Here is a 26,120-nt window from a genome sequence, read left to right as displayed (position 1 = left end):
GTGCTCTGAATGAATTTAACACTCTTATGCCACATTTGTGTATTACGCTCTGCCTATGATGACTGGCCTGATGCAGGCTGCTCTCCTGTTTGAAGCAATGGTCCTATTGGAGCTTGATCCTTATGTGCATCCCCTGCACACCAAGGAGAAGAGATAGCTTCTCTATCCAGTCCAGTCTGGGAGACTCTAGTGAGCAGAGATTTAACAACAGCACCAGGGGCTGTCTGGCCACAGGATACCACAGAGACTCACAGTGGAAGGCTACGCAAACAGCATGGCTTAGTATAATCTCCCATCCTAAGCAGATGCACATAGAGTTTAGGCACCCCAGTCGCTGAGATACTCCATACCTCCTGCTTCCAGGACTTCCTAAGGCACAGCAGAAGGAAGGTTGTGCCCACTGGTGGCCTGGCATAGAATCCCTGTCAGTCACCCACCACATCATGCTTTCCTAGAATAAGTCACCTCCGCATTAACTTTTGTTTAAGCCTGCAAAATGACCCACTGACCTAAAATAAATTTGTCTCTAGAATGCTCCAAAAATAACTAATGTATGTGCAGCCTCGCCATTTTACTGCATTATTTTAGATTTCTTATTTTTATGTGTAGAGGTGTTTGTCTACATGCATGTCTATGTACGGTGTCACCACTGACCCTGCCCTCAGAGGCCAGGATAGGGTGTTAGATCCCTACAAGTGGGGATTGAGATGGGTGTGAGTTCCCACGTGGGTGCTAAGCATCAAACCCAAGGCTCCTGAAAGAACAGCAGTGCTCTTAGATTCACTGAATGCTTAACGTTCCCACCACTCTAAGACTCTCTGACAGGCCTCCTCAGATTACTTCTAACCTGCCTGCTGAAGATGACGGTGGAGTTCCGGGACCACTGCTTCCCTCTGTTGTGTTGCTGTTGTTGTTTGCCTGTTTTTCCTTTCCAAGGTCATTCTGAAATGTGAATTCCAAGATAGTTTGAGCCCCCTGGTGGTGTACTCTGGATTCAGCACTTTCAAAGGTTAATTTTGGAAGTTTAGACTGAGATAAAAATCCAGAGTCTGTTCAGGATTAGTAAGCAGGGAACTATGTCAATGCTAGCAAATGAAAACAGAAGCTGATTATCTCAATTCAACACGCATAATTTGGATTTTTCTAACCTTTCCTTAGACAGATATGTTTATACTGTCTTCCAAACGAAGGTACCGTTAACTTCTTCTTCTTCTTTTTTTATCTTTATTAACTTGAGTATTTCTTATTTACATTTCGATTGTTATTCCCTTTCCCGAGTTCTGGGCCAACATCCCCCTAACTCTTAACTTCTTAATCCCCATTAGAAAGTGACCAGAGTGGCATCAATGTGCAAAGTCACCTTCCCCAAGCTTGACAATGTGAGTTCAATACCCTGCACCCATGTTGTCAAGAGGGACCACCTCCTTCCTGGTGACCTCTGACCTCATAGCACACGCACAGCCAAATCACTGCGGTGAAAATATCTTGGAAGAAGATCATATCAGGTGTAGGTGTTTGCTAATGTGTCACCTGCCAGGAGCTATAGTCATCTGTGAAGTCAAACTACAATTGGGAAAATGGCCTCATCCAAGGGTAGGAAAGTCTGTGGAGGCCTTTTCTTGATTAATGACTGATGTGGAAGCGTCTTCCTCAGTCCGGGAGATGCCATCCCTGGACAGGTGGCTCTCTGTGGTGTAAGAAAGTCGAAGAAGCACCCCATGAGGAGGAATCTGGGTTCCTCCACAGGTTCTGCTCACAGATTACTGCCCTGCTTGAGTTCCTGCTCTGACTGCCAGTGACCTGCCAGTTGTGAAAGAAAATGAACCTATTCCTTTCCAAGTAGGAAATTCCCTTGTCCTTCTAGGTCTGGGTTTTCATGATAAGTGGGCATGTATCTACTCTCCAATTTAAAATTTCTCTTAAAGGCTTTTAGAGACTCTGCGGTGCGCGTGTGCCTGTATGTGTGCGTGTGTGTGTACGTGTTTGTGTGTTTGTCTGTAGTGTTAGAGTCTGTTACGCAGGATATCAGAACTCTGCTGAGGTGGTTTTAGCAAAAGCTATCTCCATCTGATAGGTGGAGAAATGGCTCAGTGGGTAAGGACACTGAAGAAGAATGGAAAATCCACCCCTGGGAGAGGTGGCAACAGGACCTTGTGAACAGCACTAAAGAATAGATGTTACTTATTGTCCCTAAGAATTAGATCTGTTGGGCCTGTCAGTCACCTGGCAAGGGGACAACCCCTCCAGCAGGCTCATTTTCCTGAAGCAGTGCTGAGGAGATGGAAAGAACAGTATCTTCCATCGCGATGATGTGCCTGTCCGGTCTCTCCCAGAAACCCAGCCTTGACACTGCGGAACCTAGCAGAGCTTTCTCCCCACAACACTTCAGAACCTGCTCAGAAAAGTGTAACTTTTCAGTTTTCTGCGTCCTACCTTTCCTTGAACCCTAAACATGCTTTTTTCTCATGCCCTTGGGTTTCTGGCTGTGTCTCTTTGGCTGCCCCACCCGCCTTTGCCACATGACAACTTTGTAACAACACCGTTCTCTCTCCCTCTTTTTAGCTTCTGGACAGCTGCCTGCCTCCCCTAAAAGTTTCCTCTTTTAAATTGAATAAAAATTGTCCTTGAGCTTTCTTCTGACTCCATTTCTCAATTAATTTATTAACAAGTCTATGAATTCACGATAGGGAACTGCAACTTCTTCAGCACCAGTTGTCACGCAGCACAAGGGTCCCCACAGGTCTCAGTAACATCATGAACTCTTGTCTCTAGGAGTGTAGAGACGTGGAAAGGATGCTAGCAGCATGCTACACTTCGCAGGGACAGCTAGAATATTCTAAATAGCATGGCATTAGGACAAATCATATTCATATTTTACCATTTGAGCTCTGGTGACTTAGATGTCAACACATCCCTGTCCTGGATCTCTCTGTTGATACAAAACACAGACATGGAAAATGGACAACATTTCAAATGGTGCCATATAAACCTACTCTCACGTAAATGTGGTCATGGAAAGAGCTCGCACAGCTATCAACTGTGTGAAGGAGACCCCAGATAAGAAGCTGTGTGTGGGCGTAAACACAGGACTGCTGGAAGGAGCCCGCATATTCACAGACTGGTAGACAGGCTGGACTGTCAGCGCTGTGAGGAGATCGGAATCTCATAGGTTCAGAAGCCATTTGTCCTGGGCCGGTTTTCACCTTCAGACACCGCCATTCCTTGCCACACTGCATCTGAACTTGCATCTGAGAATAAAAGCTACATAGAGGCTTTGCATTAACTCCTTATAATAATAAACAAACCCCGTTAGAAGCTATCCACATAGCAGACTACTAGCTTCCCCCAAACCAACAGCTGAGAATGTCATCAGATAGTGTCTTAGACATATACAAACCTTCTCCCAGTTCTCTTTATCTCCTTGATTTATGACTATTTATTTGTGCCGTAAGCGTGTGTGTGTGTCTGTCTGTGTGTGTGTGCTGTAATCATATATACACAGAGACACACACAGAGACACATGAAACTGCTTCTTTTCTCGAACATGGAGTCTGAGATAAGGTAAATCTGTGTTTCCATGCCATGGTTACTCATAAGGCTGCAGCATTAAGTATTTTTTATTTCCTTTAAGACGAGACCCGTGTTTGTTTTCAAGTAACAATAACAACAAGCAGAAAAATCTTTGACTTTTAGGAGAACAGAAATTTTATTCAATACAGAAGAAAAATACCTTAAATCCCCCCCCCAGATGCCACCAAGTGCCCCTCTCTCAACGTTTTGAACCAATGTCCCTTCCTTCCATCCAGACTTGCTCTTGTCTTCTGGTTGCACATCAGGACTAGGCCACAAGGTGGCACCACCACACAAAGAAGCTAAGTGTTCTGAAAGATCTAAAACAAAATCTAGGTGTTGGGATGTACTGGGTGGTAGAATTCTCATCTGGCATGGACTCTGTAACAACAAAAATGTCCTGGCATAGGAGTGTGACTCAGTGGGACAGACTTTGTTGTGCAGGCATTACAAACACAGGCTTCATGTTCACCACACCACAGAGATGAACATATAATAATTCCTTAAAAATCCCAGTTTAACCGGGCATGGTACTGCCTGCTTTTAATTGCAACACTCATGATCCACAAGTAGGCAGATTTCTGTGACTCTGAGGCCAGCCTGTTGTCTATAGCAAGCTGCAGGCCAGTGAGGGCATAGTAAGACTGTCTAAAAATTCTGTTCATGGACCCAAGTACAGAATTTAATTATTCTCTAAACAACAATAGCTTCAAGGCAAGCCGGTGCCAGCCAGGTTTCCACTACAGTAAGAAATGTCAATACTATCTGCTTATAAGGAGAAAAGAGAAGATTTTGCTCCTAGTGTGGAAACCTCTAGTCATGAACTATTTGGCTCTGTGGCTTTTGGTTTTGCACCATTTTCTTTGAGTGCACAGTACAGCAAAAGTCCTCCCGCTCATGATTAGGGAGCATAGACTAAAAAAAGCCGGACAGGGTTCCCAGTATCCTTCACTTCAGAAACATAGGTCTCATTCCACAGGGCCTCAGACAAAGCCTTGCCCGTCAAAATTTTTATCTTGTCTCAGGCGTGTTGCCTTGACAACCAACATTGAACAAATAGGTCATTGAAGAACATCCAAGGTTCACCAGAACATAAGCTAGAGACGTTTATGCTCAGTATCCACATTACAAAAGGCCAGGTCTACGTGGAGCCCTTGGGAAAACTGTCTGTGTCAGGGACGGCAGGAGGAGAGCTAGAGCCAATAGAGAAGCTCACTTAGGATCTGGCAGCTGTGTGCAGAATGTAACAGAGAGGAAGAGACTGCACAGGCATGGCTGCAGAAATGTGGAGAAACTTGTGAAGGGATGGGATGTTGGAGAACAAGCACTCTACGCCCAGAGAGAAACCTCGGCTGTGTGCGGAGCTCAATCTGCGCCGGAACCATTGGATGCAATGCAGGTTTGGGGTGTGCCTGGAGATTTACTGCTCGGAACTGCTCTAACAGTGAACAAGCCATTTTTTACTTCAGATATTTAACTGGAAATAACTTACAGGGAAGCAGCTGTGAGGCCACCTAGTGGCCAGAGTCAGAATTTCCCCTCTGAGAGGCTGCACAGCTGACTGCAGTCTGGACAACAGGAAGAGATGGTATCAGTCCGAGCTTTAGGAATGTTTTAATAATTTATTTCGTTTATGGAGGGAGACCTGAGAGGGAAATAACAGTCTCAACTCACCGGGACCCCTGCGAGCTCCCATACACTGAGCTGAGCCACCAAGCCGACAGCCTACACGAGCTGGTCCGAGGCCTCCAACACAAATACAGTAGAGGACATCTTGGTCTGGCCTCAGTGGGAAAAGATGTGCCTAACCCACGAGAGACTTGAGTCCCCAGGAAAGGGGGAGATCTGTTGGTGTGGGAGCATCCTCTCGGGGACAGAAGGGAGGAGGAAATGGGTGAAGAATTGTGGGAGGGGGTCCATGGCTGAATTTTTTTAATTAAAATATTTTAAAATAATTTGAAAAAAGAATGTTTTTAATCAGTAGAAGAGATCGCTTTTTGACCATCCACTTCTAGGACATCTAACAAGCAGAGTACTCTCTGTAATGAGGGAAATGTGCACTTGGGAGTGTATAATGCTAGAGAGACACAATCACATGCTCAACCACGAGGGCATATGTGCACCCATGCTAACAAAACACTGCTTTTATGGATTTTGTTCCTCCACAGTGTTGACTGCAATGAATGCCTTTTTAATGGTCTGTTTGTCCAAAATACTGTGTTAACCAGCTCACAATTACATTCACAAATATACCTGTTTTTTTTTAAATTATGACATTATTTTCTTGACTACAGAAGTCTAAAAACTGGATAAAATGATCTTGTAGCAATTCTCTCAGTGGCCCAGTTACCTGCTCATGAGTCACACGTGTTTCTTGTCCATAGAATGACAGAGACACACACAGACACACACAGACACACACAGACACACAGACACACAGACACACAGACACACACACACACACACACACACACACACACTTCTGATACAGTACAGTGTGGTCCACATATAGTTACGTCTTCCCACAATTTCCAATTAGTAGAATCACCTCCGTCAAAGCTATTCCTTTCCATTTTACATTCTCATAGTTCATCTGTAACTCACTGGCATTTTTGTTCTAACGTATTAAAAAGGTTGTATGAGCTGCTTGATGAAATTGTCTCCTATCTCACAGTTAGTGATCAAATCTCACAGATAACAATAACTCAGGAAATAGGATTCTTGCATATGTGTGTCCCTTGTTTGATACAGTTCGATGTTTTACACAGTTTGAAGGTAGTTTTAAATCCCAATAATATTCCTATTGTGACTTAAATCAGTTTGATTTCTTTTGTAAAATTTCACAGTACCTAAGGAAGGCTTAGTAGTTGTTCCTAGCGCTGATTCCTTTCAGAGCCCATAGTGAAGGGAAATCCAGGAAAGTTTCCTAGGAGGTGGGGTTGGGACTAAGCTCCAAGTGCCCAAAATTTTGATAATAGGATATTAGCCCCAAAGCTTGAATTACCCAAGATACAATCCACAGACCACAGGAAGCTCAAGAAGAAGGGCGACCAAAGTATGGATGTCTCAGTCCTTCTTAGAAGGGGGAACAATAATATTCATAGGAGGGAATATGGAGACAAAATTTGGAGCAGAGACTGAAGGAATGTCCATTTAGAGCCTGTCCCACCTGGGGGTCCAGCCCATATACAGCCACCAAACCCAGACACTTTTGCTGATGCCAAGAAGTGCATGCTGACAGGAGCCTGATATAGCTGTCTCCTGAGAGGCTCTGCCAGAGTATGACAAATGCAGAGGCAGATGCTCACAGACAATTGAACTGAGAACAGGGTCTCCAATGGTGGAGTTAGAGAAAGGGTTGAAGGAGCTATAGGAGTTTGCAACCCCATAAGAACAACAATACCAACCAACCAGAGCTCCCAGAGACTAAACCACCACCCAAAGACCATGGGTAGACCCATGGCTCTAGGTGCATATGTAGCAGAGGATGGCCTTGTTGGCATGAATTGGAGAAGTCCTCAGTCCTGCCAAGGCTCGATGCCCCAGTGTAGGGGAATGTCAGGGTGGGGAGGTGGGAGGGGGTGGGTTGTTGGGTGGGGTAACACTTTCATAGAAGTAGGGGGATGGGGGATGTCATAGGGAGTTTATAGACAGGAAACTGAGAAAGGGGATGGCATTTGAAATATAAATTAAAAAGTCCAATAAAAAAGAAAAAAGGAGAATTTTCACAGCACATTTAAATTCAAGATCTAATTTGCCACTGTTAATTGCAGAATTAGTAAAGCCTCTTTCTATAGAGTAGTGTGTATGCTCTCATGAGCTGAGCTGAGAGAGCCTTCATGGAGAGGTGAGCTGGAGAAAGTCCTGCACCTTGCCAAGGTCAGAGGGCCTTCCTTGTATCCCTGGTTTAGGGTGAATGGAAACTTCTGTTCTTTTGGAAAACTGAGCTACTTCAGACTTCAGTTTGGGAGTTATTTTTCAAAACTTTTCATCTATTCTTTGTTTCATATCATGCACCCCAGTCCTATTCATCTCCCTGTCCCTACTATCTGCCCTCCAGCTTTGTAACATTATCACAAAATAAAAACACAAAGAAACAAAAAAATGAAAATAAGACAAGGCATAGAGAATGTCATTGTGGAAGCTGTGTGAACCTGTCTGCTGGGTTCTTGTGCCGGAGCTGAGTTAAAAGGATCACTGTCTATAAGACTTATCAAACAGAGGATTATTTTCAAAATTTCTCAAGGTCAACAATGAAACTTTGAAAAATGAAAAACACATTCTATATTCTTTTTTTTTTCTTTTTCTTTTTTTCGGAGCTGGGGACCGAACCCAGGGCCTTGCGCTTCCTAGGCAAGCGCTCTACCACTGAGCTAAATCCCCAACCCCCACATTCTATATTCTAGTAGGGAAAAACTCAATAGGAATAAAATAAAACCTCTCCACAAATAAACATCTATACTCCATGATTATATTAAAAATATTATCCTTGTCTTTTCTTGCCAACCTAGTTTTTACTTTTTTAGTTTAATTATATGCATATGCGTCTGTCTGTGTGCATTTGAAAATGCGAGTGCAGCGGCACACAACTTCCATTACAGGGTATCAGACTAACTAGCCCTGGAGTTACAGGCTTTGTGAGCCACTCTACATTGGTACAGGGAAATGAACGCAGACCCTCTGTGAAGAGCATGCAGCAAGGGCTCGTTACAGGTGCCCTGCCTCTCCAGTCCTCTTTCTATAGATTTTACGGCCCTTGCAAAATTCATCATTCAAAATACTTATCTCACTTGGGTCTAACTAAAATGCAGAGATTGAAATGTTTCACTTTGAGCCTCTTAGTGGAAGGTTCCATCACTTTCAAATGCCAATTCTGGGAATAAAGGCTGAGGAAATTAAAAAAAAAAAACTTTTGCTGGTGATTCATAACAAATTTAAATAGAAGTTATGTTAATCTATCACAAATAACTTCAGACTGCATCAATCTATGCTGTCTTACAAATGAAGGTACTTGTAACGTCCTAAACACCTAGTCAAAAGAACACGGGAGATAGTTCAGCAGCTAAAAGCACCTGCCGCCACATGTGACACCCTGACTTCAGTCCCACAGACACATGGCAGAAAGACAGAACCAACTCCTCCAAGTTGTCCTCTGAACTCCACACACATACATGTGCCACATGCACAAGTTAAAAAAGAAATATCTTTTAAATAGTATATGCTTGAATATTAAATGTGACAAAATATTGAAATGCTTTGCTAGATGGTGCACACTCACACATAGTAGTTGGTTTGATTATGGGATTTTCACAAACGTATTTTTAATTTATAAAAATTTCCTATAAAGGAAATCAGTTGGAACTTTTAGAGACCTCAGACTTTTAATGTACTGAACAACATAAAGACTGTGGTATTTTTAAAGTCATACTGTTTTACATTTTGTTACTAACATGAGATATTGGGGATAAGCAATGATTATAATTTAATAGTTATGTGTGTGGAGTTGACAGGGGTCAACTGTTCTTTTAGATTTTTATCAACCTGATACCAAATTAGAGTGATGGGGGATGAACTACCTCCATCAGACTGGCCTGTGGGCAAGTCTGTGGGAGCATTTTTTTCTTGATGAATGGTTGGTGAAGGAGGGCCCAGACTACTGTGGGCAGTGCCTCTTGGGCAACTGGTCCTAGGCTGTATAAGACAGTTAGATAAGCAAGCCACGAAACACACTAGACAGCTTTCTTCCATCTTTCCTGCCTCTGCTCCTGTTCAAGTTTCTGCCTTCCTCCAATGATGGGCTGAGACTGGGACTGTAATCCAACATACCTTTCCCCCTCAGTTGCATTTGCATGTGTTTTATAACAGCTATGTAGAAGCAACCTAGTACAGTCACTTAGGTTATATTTCAATCTATTGAGAAGAACACAGCATCTTCTTGCAATAGGAATTCCCTAGAATATCATTCAATGTCAATATGAAAAGGAAACCAGATTCCCTCTTCATTGTGGGGTGTATTTTCACCTCAGGGTACACTGTCCCTGACAGAAACATGTCACCAAGGAAGGAAGGAAGGAAGGAAGGAAGGGAGAGAGGGAGGGAGGGAGGGAGGGAGGGAGGGAGGGAAGAGCAAAAATATGCCAATATTGACAGAGTTGCATCTTCTCCAGTATTCTGCTACTGTTAACGCACTAGTGAGGATTGTACTGCCAAGAGCATGAGATCTCAGCTTATTCAGAGAATATATAAGAAGAATCATATGGGAAAAAGTAAAAGCCAAAAATGAAAATTCAATGAAACAGGTAAGCCTAATTTAAATAACATTTTATTTAATACAAATTGCCAAAATCTGTAATTTTTAACTTGGAAACAATGTAAGGAAAATTGCACATTACATTGGCATTTTAATAGATCTTTAAATTTTGTGCACTATACAATGACACAAGCATTACAAAATATATGAACAAATTTGAAGTATATCACAAGAGAAATATGACACACGAATTATAGCATGTTAGCATGTTTTTCTTACTAACTTGGAAATACAATCTCTTACCACCCAAAGAAAATCAATTTAAAATGTTAACTACCTTGACAGTTATTTCAACAGAAAAACATTATGTGTAAGTTGTTACTTCTGTTCTTTCTGTTACTGGGTCATTGAAATGTCATCGTTTTGGCATTTTAGTATGTGAAAGGGACAAGTGCTCATTTTTTACCTTTACCATGCCTTTGCAATGCAGTCTCCCGTATCAAGAAGTTAACAATACAAGTAAGACCTTATTGTTTCCATGTTCATGTGTGGGAGAAGATGCGTATGCTTGTGTATATGCAAGCAGGAGCTGGATGTTGGCATCTGGTATTTTCTTAAACACTTCTACACATATTTTCTGAGGCAGGATCTCTCATTGCACTTAGAAGGCACTAATTTGTTAGACTGTTTGGCCATGTAACTAAGGTTCATCATTCCTCTACCTTTTCAGCACCAGAGTTACAAATGTACACTTTGGTGCTAAACTTTTTACACATATGCCAGGCATCTGAGCATTGGTGAGCCTGTGTGGTAAGCAACTGGATGGATAAGGCATTTCCTGAGCTCTGTGTAAATTGCTAATTATTGCTGTGGCATACATCGTTTCTAATTAAGTCTAGAATACACAAACTGAATTTTTAGTTATGTCATATTTTGGAGAATGAAGTAAGCCGGCCCTGAGTATTCCCATGTGGCTAGAATGTATCATACCAAATGAGGCACCGTTATTGGAAAAAAATACAGAAGCCAAATATATATAAGGGAACGATTTACACAACTAAGTAAATATACAGTGTTAAGAGAACTAGAGGAAGTAGGAGAAATATTGTGGCAAGGATTCTAAATGCCACCACAAAATTTATGGGAAGAAGGCTGGATACCCAGCTGAACACTTCATGGTGAGTGGTGGAAATTTCACAGTGGGCCTACCTCAAGGAAGTAGGTCATTGTATTTATGTTCTTGAGGGGTATATTGAAATCTCAGGGCCTCTACTACATTCTTTCCCAAACTACTGTTAAATCCTGATAGTTTCCCATAAGCAACCCAAAACAGCCTAAAGTGACTTATGGGATGAAAGGACTGTCTTCAAAACCCACTGCCCTTTTTTACAAACACAGACAGGAAAGGCTGTCATTGTGTTGATTTATGTGTGTGCCCACAAGCATACCAAAGAGTATGGACAGGGATACAGCATAGCAGGAATTGATCATCTTATAAAAATATAAAAGCTACTATTGTCAGTAATCTGTCAATAGTGACAAGAAACTCTTGAAGTCCTTCAGTTTTTGCTAAGTTATGCACTATCCTTCCTAAGTGCAATTCTGTACAACGTAAGAACCTTAAAGATCAAGTCTACGGGTCTAGGAAATAACATTAGTACTTTAATGGTACATGTCAGATTAACACTGTGTTGGACTGTGAAATTTACTCGCAGTAAGTGATCCAGTTCATGTCCTCTCTATGTGCAAGCTCTAGCATTGCTTTCAGTTGTAGCTGTACAATGGCAAGTTTCTGTCTGTCTAAACTGCCCTGAAAATGCCATCTTTCATAGCAATGTACAGGAATAGGGTAAATCACATATTTTAGCTCCTTCATGGGTGTTAAATTATGCATGATATTCACAAGCATAGGCATTGAGATGGGGTTAGAAGCAAAGCCCAGCACACGGAGACGGGTACATCTAATTAGGGCAGGAATAAGAGCAGACATTGCAGAATCACTTATAAGGCAATGGTTTATCTCTAGATGCTGAAGAGTACCAGAGAGATTTATCAGAACAGTGTGAAAGGGCTCAAAGTCACCCCAATACATTGGGTTGTTACTAAGATTTAGTAGCTTTAGGTGGGTGACCTGAGGACTCTGGGACATAAATTTGAAGTCTCTGTACGAAAGATCACAGAATGGCAGATACAAGAAATCCAAACCAGGTGGTAAGATTCTGTAGGGAGAAACAAAAACACTTCCTGAAGAATGAAGATTGAAAAATGAAAGCTATACCTTTACATCTAGAATAAACTATCAATGTGTTAGTGTGTGCTATAGTTTACTTAATAGTTTTGGGACTCTGAGAAAATTAGTTTTCTTGTCTTCTTCCACCTTTCCCCCATTTTTTCTTTTTCTTTTATTTTTTTTTGAGACAGGATATTATGTAGCTCTGCTGTCCTTGAACTATGTAGACCATGGTAACCTTGAACTCACAGAATCTGCCTGCCTTTGTCTCCCAAGTGCTGAGATTAAAAGCATGTGCCAGCAGGCCCTGTTGAAAGTTTGGTTTTCAACACTGAAGTACAATTTCTTTTCATCTTAAGAATGTGTACAATATAAATAGATTATTCTAAGAAATATTAAGAGAAAAATCAATCCACTGAGTACTTACAATATTATATCCATTGTAGATTTTAGTTCACCTTTTTAGGGGGCAGGAGTCAGAAAGAGCAGGCAACTGAAAATTCCCTTTGGGCCAGCCCCTACTTTCATGGTCTATACCTTGGAGATTATAGATTAGCAAAGTAATCTGACATTATAAGCTAAGGACACCTATAGATTATGTACATCTGTGATGTGGCAAAATGTCTTCCTACATCCCAATTCCTGTCCCTCATCCTCTTCCTCCTATCTAGAAGGCTAGTGCATTTGCTTTTCATTTTTCTATTTCTGCACTTACCATAGTACCTGTACATTGCTGGTTGCTTAATTTTTGTAATTCTGTCTTTCTCCAGTTTCACATTCTCAGAGGTGATGAAGTGGAAAGCAAAGGTTTGAGGAACTTAGGAATGCCCAAGAGTGTTTTCTATCCTGTCTCAGTAAGCTATGCAGGGAACCCAGGGTCCTACCCCAAACCCTTACCTGAGAACTCTGTCCAGATGATTTTTGAGGCAGAATGAAGACAAGCTGAGTTCCTTAAGGTGTTCCATACGCTGCAAGTGACTGAGAAAAATCTTAAAGACTTTACCACTCAGAGATCTAAAAGTGACATTAGACAGACTAAGGCTTTCTAGGTGGATCATCCGACACAGGATGCTGGTGATATCACTCAGTGAGCCCCTATCAACTGACAATTGATCAATACATTTGAGATCAAGAAATTTCAGTGTGCATTTGCATTTACACAATTTATCAATTTGCAAATCTCGGCAGCACACATGCAAAGACCCTAAACTCTCCTCAATTTTGTACATAAGCAAAACCAAAAATTCCTTTTCCATTAAGGAGCCATCGAGGGAAAGATCCACTAGTAGTTCTACAGGCCTTGGTAAGAGAGTCTTACACTCTGCATTTACACAACAAAGCTGCCTTTCTATTTTTGTGATAGAGCGGTCAGAATAAGCACAAGAATAAAAACAGGAAGGTGTTTTGGTGCTGACTTCAGGGCATGTGATCCTACAGTCAGTGTCTTGCCTTAAATCTAGGATCCTCAATTTAGGTCCCCTGTAAGGATAAGAGGAGATTTTATATGAGAAACAGCAAATGATAATGAAACCTGGAAGGATCGATGAAGGTATATAAGAATGACACAAGCATAACAAATCCTCGTATGCACAGCTGCCACTCCTTATGCTAACCACCAATAATTCTTTCCCATGAAAATCTGACCTCCTTTCCCCCATCTTTTATACACCTTAAACTGTCTCCAGTCTTAAAGTTCCTGTCTTTTATGTAGTAACACCTGTTATATAAACCCATCAAGAGTATCCTCAATAAAATAGATTTTGTAACAAACATTGAAGGCAATAGTCTTCAATTTAAGTGTGGAGCCAATAACCTCACAACAAATCTTCAGCAAACACTAGATACTACTTCCAGGACAGCAGTAAGGTATGGTATAACCTCCCGTGTCTTACCATGTCTTTGCTATACAGTCTTACCGAGAAGAAGAGGACGGTGCAGGATATACTGGAAGATTCTCAATCATGGCTTTTAGGAGTTCATGTTGAGGCTCCTGTATGCTTAATGACCCAATATGGAGACAGTAATAGGGCCAAACTTTAACCATAGCACTCAATACATTCTTATGCCCACCCTCAAAGGCAGCAATGAACAACGGAACAAAAAGCTCTCTTGGAATCTCCTCCAGAGCTTGGATTGCTGCAGACTCCTCATTGAGTAGACTATGTATAGCAAGCTCCAACAGTTTGTTTGGGGTCTTTACATCCATCTTTGTGAACCTGCACCAGGATGAGAAACAATTAGAAGTTCTGGGAAAACACACACAGTGCTAGTGAAGTAGAAATTAGTTAAAGAATAAATGGTAAATCAGATGATCATTACTAATACATCTACTGTAGTCACCGACTAGAAATTTACTCTTAAGTGTAAATGGTGTATGTGTGTGCTTCTTCTTGGAGAATACCTACTCCCTCACATGTATATATAGATATATGTTTATGATAAAACACAATTAGAAGTGGGTAGTTAATAAGCAGAAATCAAATGCGGTCACTGAGCTACATGGCTCCATGATAAAGGAAAGATAAACCTGCACAAAAGTGGTACAACAGAAAATTTTAAAACACAAAATTGTGATTAAAGAGAATAAGAATTACATTCTAGCCCATCCAACCTATTGCTATATTTGTGGCAGATGAAGACACACCAAAATGGTACAAGATACACATGAAGGAAGATGATTAATAACTTAAACTTGATGTCAAGCATATTCAGAAAAACTAGTCACAAATTGAGCCTGCAGATGAAAAAGCAAACAGAAAAGTGAAAGAGTGGGATACAGTTTAGGGCAAAGACTTAAAAAAAACTGTTCAGTATTTTGTCACATATGTGGAAAAGAAATAGAGAATCTGATAATGCAATACTGATTTCTAGGGTTTGAGACTGGTTCTAGGGTTGGGGTGACAAAGCAGAGTTAGATATGATTCATGTAAGCTAGAGGCTAGTATGGACATATCACAGTGAATCTCATTAAGATGTTATGAATATGTATTAAAATAATAAATATCAAATGAATATAAAATAATTGACATAGATGGCTTAAAACTGCGATCTTTGAAACACAGACTGAGAATAAATAAGTCAATGTGGATACAAGAAGTATTCAAGAATATTTGTTAATATAGAGAAAAGACATGAACTAGTCCCACAGCTCTCTGTACCCAAATCCTGTCGGGGAGAGAGCTGGACTCTCAGAAGTACGGACAATCCTGAGAGCTCAGGGGAGACCACCATTTCTGCTCACATTCCTGGCCCAAGAGGAACCTGCCTAGTGCCCTATGGATATAGGAACATAGGAGTAGTCAGTGGCAGGAACTTTCCGGTTTCTGCTGGTGCCCAGAACTGAACCACTACCACAGCTCTCTGTACCCAAATCCCTTGGTGGAGAGAACTAGACTTTCAGAAATTTGGACAATGCTGAGAGCTCAGGGGACACTGACACTTCTGCTCACATGCCTGGCCCAAGAGGAACTCACCTAGTGCCTTTGTGCCCTCTGGGCACAGGAACCTAGGAGCAGTCAAGGGCAGGGATCTTCCAGGTTCTGCCTGAGCCCAGAGCTGAAAGCCAGTCTCCAGGAGCACCGACACACCTGAGAGCAGAGTTAAAACCAACTCTTCTGCTCCAAGTGACCCACATTGTGGCCTGTGGACACACAAAAGCAGGAGCAGTCTGGGACAGGACATTTCCGGTTTCTGCCTGCACCCTGAGCTGAACTGCTCCCACAGCTCTCTGTACACAAATCCCATGGGAGAGAGATCTGGACTATCAAAAGGGTGAACAAGCATGACAGCTCAGGAGAGACCACTACTTCTGCTCACATTCCTGGTCCAAGAGGAACCTGCCCTTTGGATATGGGAAACTAGGAGCAGTCAGGGGGCAGGACCCTTCTAGTTTCTGCCTGTGTCCAGACCTGAAAGCCAGTTGAGAGGAGCTCCAATACAACTGGGAGCAGAGGTAAGAACAACTCTTCTACTCCAAGCGACCCGCCTGGAGGCTTCAGAACACACAAACCAAGGAGCAGTTCTCTGTTTCCAGATCTAGCTGAAAGCAAACAGGTCTACAGGAGTGCTGACACACAGGCTTACAGGAGGCTCAAGTCACTGTCAGAGACAGCAAGACAAGCTAACATCAGAGACAACCTGATGGCAAGAGGCAAGCACAGGAACCTAAACAATAGAAACCAAGACTACTTGGCATCATCAGAGCCCTTCCACCAAAGTTATTCCACCAAAGCAAATACTGGATATCCAAATGCACCAGAAAAGCAAGATTTGGATTTAAAATCACATCTCATGATCATGATAGAGGACTTTAAGAAGGACATAAAGAACTCCCTTAAAGAAATACAGGACAACACAGGTAAACAGGTAGAAGCCCTTAAAGAGAAAACACAAAAAACCCCTTAAAGAATTACAGGAAAGCACAACCACACATGTGAAGGAATTGAACAAAACCATACAGGATTTAAACATGGAAATAGAAATGATAAAGAAATCACATAGGGAGACAATCTTAGAGATAGAAAACCTAGGAAAGAGATGCAAGAATCACTAACAAAATACAAGAGATAGAAGAGAGAATCTCAGGGGTAGACGGTACCATAGAAAACATTGAAACATCCCTCAAAGAAAATGTAAAACATAAAGAGCTACTAACCAAAAACATCCAGGAAATCCAGAACACAATGAAGAAGGTCAAACCTAAAGAAATTGGTATAGGAGAGAGCAAAGACTCTCAATTTAAAGGGCCAGTAAATACCTTCAACAAAATTATAGAAGAAAACGTCCCTAACCTAAATAAAGAGATGCCCATAAACTTAGACGAAGCCTACAGAACTCCAAATACATTGGACTAGAAAAGAAATTTCTCACAGCATATAATAGTCAAAAAACAAATGCACAAAATAAAGAAAGAACATTAAAAGTAGTAAGGGGGAAATGTCAAGCAATATATAAAGGTGGATCTATCAGAATTATACCAGACTTTTCACCAGAGACTGTGTCATACAGACTGTAAGAGAACACAAATGCAAGCACAGGCTACTATATCCAGCAAAACTCTCAATTAACATAGATGCAAAATCCAAGATATTTCATGACAAGACAAAATTTACATAATATCTTTCCACAAATCTAGCCCTACAAAGGATAATAGATGCAAAACTCCAACACAAGGAGGGAAAATACACTCTAGAAAAAGCAAGAAAATAATCTCTTTGCAATGAAACCAAAAGAGGAGAGCCACACAAACATAATTCTACCTCTAACAACAAAAATAACAAGAAACAACAATCACTATTATTTAGTATCTCTTAACATCAATGGAACCAATTCTCCAATAAAAAGACATAGACTAACAGACTGGATACATAAAGAGGACCCAGCATTTTGCTGCACGCAGGAAAAACCTCAGAGACAAAGACAGACCCTACCTCAGAGTAAAAGGCTGAAAAACAATTTTCCAAACAAATGGTCCCAAGAAACAAGATGGAGTAGCCATTCAAATATTGACTTTCAAACAAAAGTTATCAAAAAACATAAGGAAGGACACTTCATATCATCAAAAGAAAAATCCACCAAGATGAACTCTCAATCCTGAATATCTATGCTTCAAATGCAAGGGCACCTACATTCATAAAAGAAACCTTAATAAGGCTCAAAGCACACATTACTCCTCACACAATAATAATATTGGGAGATTTCAATATCCCATTCTGATCAATGAACTGATCATGTAAACAGAAAATATACAGACACATAGAGAAACTAAAAGAAGCTATGAGCCAAATGGATTTAATAGGTATTTATAGAAAATTTCATTCACAACAAAAGGATATACCTTCTTTTCATCACCTAATGGTACCTTCTCCCAAATCGACCATATAATTGGTCACAAAACAGGCCTCAACAGATACAGGAAGATAGACACAATCCCATGCATCCTATCAGATCACCACAGACTAAGGCTGGTCTTCAGTAACAACAAAAACGATAGAAAGCCCATATATATATATGGAAGTTGAACAATGCTCTACTCAATGATAACTCAGTCAAGGAATAAAAAAAGAAAGAAATTAAATACTTCTTAGAATTTAATAAAAACAAAGTCACAACATACCCATGCTCATGGATTGGCAGAATAATATAGTAAAAATGGCCATTTTGCCAAAAGCAATCTACAGATTCAATGCACTCCCCATCAAAATTCCAACTAAATTCTTCATAGAGTTAGAAAGACTAACTTGCAAATTCATTTGGAATAACAATAAAACAGGATAGTGAAAGCTATCCTCAACAATAAAAGAACTTCAGGGGTAATCATAATCCCTGACCTCAAGCTGTATTACAGAGCAACAGTGATAGAAACTGTATGGTATTGGTATAGAGAAAGGCAGGTAGATCAATGGCATAGAATTTGAGACCCAGAAATGAACCCACACACCTATGGTCACTTGATATTTAAATCAAGTGGAATAAAAGACAACATTTTCAACAAATGGTGCTGGTTCAACTGGAGGTCAGCATGTAGAAGGATGCAAACCAGCCATTCTTATCACCCTATACAAAACTCAAGTCCAAGTGGATCAAGATCCTCCACATAAAACCAGATACACTCACACTAATAGACAAAAAAATGGGGAAGAGCCTCTAACACATAGGCATTGGGGAAAATCTCCTGAATAAAACACCAATGGCTTATGCTCTAAGATCAAGAATTGACAAATGGGACCTCATAAAACTGCAAAGCTTCTGTAAGGCAAAGGACACTGTCATTAGGACAAAATGGCAACCAACATATCAGGAAAAGATCTTTACCAATTCTACATTCAATAGAGGGCTAATATCCAAAATATACAAAGAACTCAAGAAGTTAGATTCTAAAGAGCCATAAAACCCTATTAAAATGGGGTACAGAGCTAAACAAAGAATTCTCAGCTAAGGAATATCAAATGGCTGAGATGTACCTAAAAAATGTTCAACATCCTTAATCATCAGGGAACTGCAAATCAAGACAACCCTGAGATTCCACCTCACACCAGTCTGAGTGGCTAGGATCAAAAACTTAGGTGACAACAGGTACTGGCAAGGATGTAGAGAAAGAGAATCACTTCTCCATTTTTGGTATGATTGGAAGCTGGTACAACCAGTCTGAAAATCAGTCTGTAGGTTCCTCAGAAAATTGGAGATTGCACCACCTGAGGACCCAGCTATACCACTCCTGGGCATATACCCAAAGGATGCTGCAACATACAACAAGGACACATGCTCCACTATGTTCATAGCAGCCGAATTTCTAATAGCCAGAAGCTGGAAATAACCAAGATGTCCTCCAACACGGGAATGGATACAGAAAATGTGGTACATTTACACAATGGAGTAATTACTCAGCTATCAAAAACAATGACTTCATTAAATTCATAGGCAAATGGATGGAACTAGAAAATATGCTGAATGAGGTAATCCAAGCACACACACACACACACACACACACACACACACACACACACACATACATCCCCACACATGATATGCACTCACTGATAAGTGGATGTCAGCTCAAAAGTTTGGATTACCCAAGATACAATACACAGACCACATGAAGCTCAAGAAGAAGGATGACCAAAGTGTGGATGCTTTAGTCCTTCTTAAAAAGGGGAACAACAGTATTCATATGAGGAGATATGGAGACAAAGTTTGGAGCAGAGACTGAAGGAATGGCCATTCAGAGTCTGCCCCACATGGGGATCCAGCCCACATACATACACCGACCAAGCCCAGACAATATTGCTGATGCCTATTAAGGCACTCTGACAGGAGTCTGAAATAGCTGTCTCCTGCAAAGCTCAGCCAGAGAGTGACAAAGACCGAGTCGAATGCTAGCAACAAACCATAGAACTAAGAACAGAGTCCCCATTAGAGGAGTTAGAGAAAGGAGTGAAGGAGTTGAAGGGACTTCCAACCCCATAAGAACAATACCAACCAACCAGAGCTCCAAGGGACTAAACCACCATCCAAAGTGTACACATGGACAGACCCATGGCTATAGCTGCATATGGAGCAGAGGATGGCCTTGTTGTGCACCAATGGGAGGAGAAGCCCTTGGTCCTGCCAAGGCTGGACCTCCCAGTGTAGGTGAATATCAGGGCGGGGAGGTGGAAAGGGGATCGTTGGGGAGGGGGAACACCTTTATAGAAGGAGAAGGAAGGGGATTGAATAGGGAGCTTATGGATCGGAAACCAGGAAAGGGAATATCATTTGAAATGTAAATAAAAATATCCAGTAAAAATAAATGATGAGAGAAAACATAAAAGGAAAGAATCTAGTTACATATAAAAGAGTTCAAATGCTCCTACCTTTTCCTTCTTCTGCTGTAACAACGTCAACAACAACAGAAGCAACAGCAGAAACAACAGCAACTATAAACCCTCGAAAAGGCCTACATAACATTGAAGAACAGACAATAGCATGGTTAAATTAGATAGACTATAAAAATGTAGTATTATATGAAGAAGAAAAATGAAGGAAAATTCCAGGCAAAAACATTAAACCACCAGACAACCAAATTTCTGTTACTTCTCACCTACTTAGTGTAGTACTTTGCCACAGTACACATTATGCCACTGACCTTAGCTAAAATAACTTGATGATGAAGATAAAATTATTATAGTTAAGAACAAAGCAGTGTTACATTTTCTTGAGACTTCAGGGATTTCAATTTCTGGGAGAGAATATTTAAGTCGTCTTCAAAACATGTTCCAAGGTCTCAAAAGATGGTCTTCTGTTATAACTCAGGGTGCAAGAGAGTTTAATTATATCCTACTTGTGACAAACTTTCTTTTGTATGAACCAAAAGTCAAACAGCCTTGAAACAAAGGGACTGGGCAGTCTCGGCAAGCACAGTGGCTGATTTCACACACTGTTACAAATGTTAGGAAAACATATTCAAGAATTTGCTCTTTGTGCTATACTACAAGGTCACCACATTCCCAGGATTATCTGCAAATATTACATTATTTTGGTTCAAATTTATTTGTGGATGTGCCTAATATAACCAAATAAGGATTCTGGATTCCATTGAAGAGATTGTGGAACAATGGTAATAAAATTTGACTTTTCCCTGAGAAACTCAACATTTAAAAAAAGTCAGTTCTCCCTAGGTTGATGTATAAATGTAATGCAATTTCAAAAATACCTACAAACATTTTATGGAGTTAGACAGCCTGATGGTAAAGTTCATAAGAACAGCTAAGAAGAGCAGCCCTCTGGGTCAAGCCAAGTTACCCCGAGCAACCTGACAGCCCAGGGGGACCACCAATCTCCCACTGCCTCTCTTCTACCTACACCAGACTCTTGAACCATACAGGTAAGCTTCCATTCCCCCACCAATCTTCCCTGCTGGCTGAGCCCTCTGTGGCACACCAAGCTGCCCTGAGCAGCCTGTTGTCTCCAGCTGCCCTCCCCTCACTTTATCAAACCTGAGACTCCTGAACCATACAGGTTACCTTCCCTTTTCCCCACCCATGTATCCAACTCTGCCTGAGCCCCATCATCTTTCCTGTCTGCACCTTCATCTGAACCCTTGGCAGATCAAAGTGCCTTCCTCTGGACACCAAATCCAGCCTGTGTCACTGGAGGTCTGCTCTAACCAGGGACATGGGGTCAGAGGAGGCTTGCTATAACAAGGGACACAGGAAGTCTGCCCTAACCAGAGACAGCACTGCCTTCTTCCTAGAAGGCCTGCTCTAACCCAAGTTATACAGCTCTACCTGCCTCCAAAGGAGGCCTGCTCCAGTCTGAGACACCCAGGCCAACTAACACCAGGGATAACCAAATGTTGAGGCAAGCACAAGAACAGAAGTCAATGTAATTTGGCATCATCAGAACCCAATTTTCTTCCTACAGGTATCCCCAGATACTGTAACACATCTGAAGAGCAAGACTGTAACCTAAAAATCCCATCTAATGAAGGTGATAGAGGCCTTTAAGGAGAATATAAATAACTCCCTTAAAGAAAGCAAACAGGTAGAAGCCCTTAAAGAGGAAACAAATAAATCCCTTAAAGAAATACAGGAAAATACAAACAGGTGAAGGATTTAAATAAAACAGTCCAAAATCACCCCTTGGGAGAGAGAGCTCACTGCCCGGACAGGTGGGCACTCCTGAGACTGCAGAGCGGGAGAGACCACCAACACTGCCCACCCCTGCCCACATCCCTGGCCCAAGAGGAAACTGTATACGGCCTCTAGGGACCGGAAGATAGGGGCACTTGAACAGCAGATCCCCCACAGTCCAGACACCGCCCGGACCTGAAGGGAACTAGTCAACAGTTCTCTGCATCCAAATCCCATGGGATGGAGAGCTAAACCTTCAGAGGGGCAAATATACCTGGGAAGTCAGAAGAGACTACACTCTGCCCACATTTCTGACTCCAGAGAAAAACACCTAATACCATCTGGGACCCCAGTGCACGGGGTCCCCAGGAAAAGGCAGCTCAGGCCCTCCTGGTTGCCGCCCTCACTGAGAGCTGAAAAGCAGCCCTCCAGGAGCCACTTCAGTCGCGGGACCACAGGTAAGAGCAACTTTTCTGCTCCAAGCAACCTGCCTGGTAGAATCAGGACACAAGCCCACAGTAACAGCTGAAGACCAGTAGGTAGGAAAGACTGCACGCCCGAAAGCAGAACACTCTGTTCCCATAACTGGCTGAAAGAAAACAGGAGCACAGGTGTACAGCACTCCTGACACATAGGCCTATAGGACAGTCTAGCCACTGTCAGAAATAGCAGAACAAGGTAACACCAGAGACAACCTGATGGCGAGAGGCAAGTGGGGAACTTAAGCAACAGAAACCAAGACTACATGGCATCATCGGAGCCCAATTCTCCCACCAAAGCAAACACTGAGTATCCAAACACACCAGAAAAGCAAGATCTAGTTTCAAAATCATATTTGATCATGATGCTGGAGGACTTCAAGAAAGACATGAAGAACTCCCTTAGAGAAACGGAGGAAAACATAAATAAACAAGTAGAAGCCTATAGAGAGGAATCACAAAAATCCCTGAAAGAATTCCAGGAAAACACAATCAAACAGGTGAAGGAATTAAAAATGGAAATAGAAGCAATAAAGAAAGTACACAGGGAAACAACCCTGGATATAGAAAATCAAAGGAAGAGACAAGGAGCCGTAGATACAAGCATCACCAACAGAATACAAGAGATAGAAGAGAGAATCTCAGGAGCAGAAGATTCCATAGAAATCATCAACACAACGGTCAAAGAAAATGTAAAACGGAAAAAGCTACTGGCCCCAAACATACAGGGAATCCAGGACTCAATGAAAAAATCAAACATAAGGATGATAGGCATAGAAGAGAGTGAAGACTCCCAACTGAAAAGGCCAGTAAATATATTCAACAAAATTATAGAAGAAAACTTCCTTAATCTAAAGAAAGAGATACCCATAAACATACAAGAAACATACAGAACTTCAAATAGATTGGACCAGAAAAGAAATTCCTCCCATCACATAATAGTCAAAACACCAAATGCACAAAACAAAGAAAGAATATTAAAAACATGAAGGGAAAAAGGTCAAATAACATTTAAAGGCAGACCTATCAGAATCACACCAGACTTCTCACCAGAGACTATGAAAGCCAGAAGATCCTGGACAGATGACATACAGACCCTAAGAGAACACAAATGCCAGCCCAGGTTACTGTATCCTGCAAAACTCTCAATTAACATAGATGGAGAAACCAAGATATTCCATGACAAAACCAAATTTACACAATATCTTTCCACAAATCCAGCCCTACAAAGGATAATAAATGGTAAAGCAGAACACAAGGAGGCAAATTACACCCTAGAAAAAGCAAGAAACCAATCGTCTTGGCAACAAAACAAAGAGAAGAAAAGCACACAAACATAATCTCACATCCAAATATGAATATAACAGGAAGCAATAATCACTATTCCTTAATATCTCTCAACATCAATGGTCTCAACTCCCCAATAAAAAGACATAGATTAACAAACTGGATACGCAATGAGGACCCTGCACTCTGCTGCCTACAGGAAACATACCTCAGAGACAAAGACAGACACTAACTCAGAGTGAAAGGCTGGAAAACAACTTTCCAAGCAAATGGTCAGAAGAAGCAAGCTGGAGTAGCCATTCTAATATCAAATAAAATTGATTTTCAACCAAAAGTCATCAAAAAAGATAAGGAAGGACACTTCATATTCATCAAAGGAAAAATCCACCAAGATGAACTCTCAATCCTAAATATCTATGCCCCAAATACAAGGGCACCTACATACATAAAAGAAACCTTACTAAAGCTCAAAGCACACATTGCACCTCACACAATAATAGTAGGAGATTTCAACACCCCACTCTCATCAATGGACAGATCATGGAAACAGAAATTAAACAGAGACATAGACAGAGTAAGAGAAATCATGAACCAAATGGACTTCACAGATATTTATAGAACATTCTATCCTAAAACAAAAGGATATACATTCTTCTCAGCTCCTCATGGTATTTTCTCCAAAATTGACCATATAATTGGTCAAAAAACGGGCCTCAACAGATACAGAAAGATAGAAATAATCCCATGCGTGCTATCGGACCACCACGGCCTAAAACTGGTCTTCAATAACAATAAGGGGAAAACGCCCACATATACGTGGAAATTGAACAATGCTCTACTCAATGATAACCTGGTCAAGGAAGAAATAAAGAAAGAAATCAAAGGCTTCTTAGACTTTAATGAAAATGAAGGTACAACATACCCAAACTTATGGGACACAATGAAAGCTGTGCTAAGAGGAAAACTCATAGCTCTGAATGCCCGCAGAAAGAAACAAGAGAGAGCACATATCAGCAGCTTGACAGCACACCTAAAAGCTCTAGAACAAAAAGAAGCAAATACACCGAGGAGGAGTAAAAGGCAGGAAATAATCAAACTCAGAGCTGCAATCAACCAATTCGAAACAAAAAGGACCATACAAAGAATCAACAGAACCAAAAGCTGATTCTTTGAGAAAATCAACAATATAGATAGCCAGACTAACGAGAGGACACAGAGAGTGTGTCCAAATTAACAAAATCAGAAATGAAAAGGGAGACATAACTACAGAATCAGAGGAAATCCAAAAAATCATCAGATCCTACTACAAAAGCCTATATTTAACAAAACTTGAAAATCTTCAGGAAATGGACAATTTCCTAGACAGATACCAGGTACCAAAGTTAAATCAGGAACAGATAAAACATTTAAGCAACCTCATAACTCCTAAAGGAATAGAAACAGTCAATAAAGGTCTCCCAGCCAGAATACAGCAAATACATAGGTGAATGCTATCATTAAACCGCTGAACTGAGAACGGGACCCCCGTTGAAGGAATCATAGAAAGGACTGAAAGAGCTTGAAGGGGCTTGAGACCCCATATGAACAACAATGCCAACCAACCAGAGCTCCCAGGGACTAAGCCACTATCCAAAGACTATTCATAGACTGACCCTGGGCTCCAACCTCATAGGTAGCAATGAATGGCCTAGTAAGAGCACCAGTGGAAGGGGAAGCCCTTGGTCCTGCCAAGACTGAACCCCCAGTGAACGGGATTGTTGGGGGGAGGGTGGTAATGGGGGGAGGATGGGGAGGGGAAGCACATATAGAAGGGGTGGGGAAGGGTTTAGGGGGATGTTAGCCAGGAAACTGGGAAGGGGAATAAAAATCGAAATGTAAAAAAGAAATAGTCAAGTTAATAAAGATAAAATTTAAAAAATTACATAAAAAGTAAAAATAAATATTTTTACATTAAAAATAAACAGTCCAAAATCTACAACTGCAAATAGAAACAATAAAGAAATCACAAATGGAGGCAATCCTGGATATGGAAAACCTAGGAAAGAAACCAGGAGCTACAGATGTAAGCATCACCAACAGAATACAAAGAGTAGAAGAGAGAATCTCAGGTGTACAAGATACAATAGAAGGTATCTACACGTTGGTCAAAGGAAAAAAATACATAGATATAGGTGGAAGGTGGGGAGGGGATAGGG

The 26,120-nt window shown here is 41.2% G+C and overlaps 1 protein-coding gene across 2 annotated transcripts in view; it reads right to left on the bottom strand.

The window, feature by feature from the left end:
* Positions 1–9,871: 9,871 nt before the first annotated feature.
* Pramel (preferentially expressed antigen in melanoma-like) overlaps positions 9,872–26,120 on the bottom strand; it is a 35,800-nt gene continuing 19,551 nt past the window's right edge. Inside the window, exons 6-8 of one of the 2 annotated variants that reach the window (NM_001419568.1) lie at positions 13,967–14,266; positions 12,948–13,529; positions 9,872–12,039 (exon numbers count right to left, since the gene is read on the bottom strand). In NM_001419568.1, the coding sequence (NP_001406497.1) occupies positions 11,526–12,039; positions 12,948–13,529; positions 13,967–14,256 (1,386 nt within the window). In that variant the 5' untranslated portion in view covers positions 14,257–14,266 and the 3' untranslated portion in view covers positions 9,872–11,525. Of the gene's footprint in view, positions 12,040–12,947; positions 13,530–13,966; positions 24,331–26,120 lie in introns of those variants that run through there. The other variant, XM_063280266.1, reaches the window with a different exon arrangement.

This window comes from Rattus norvegicus, chromosome X (assembly GCF_036323735.1).
Source record: "Rattus norvegicus strain BN/NHsdMcwi chromosome X, GRCr8, whole genome shotgun sequence".
Classification (NCBI taxonomy): Eukaryota; Metazoa; Chordata; class Mammalia; order Rodentia; family Muridae; genus Rattus; species Rattus norvegicus.
This window is presented reverse-complemented; position numbering and strand designations above follow the sequence as displayed.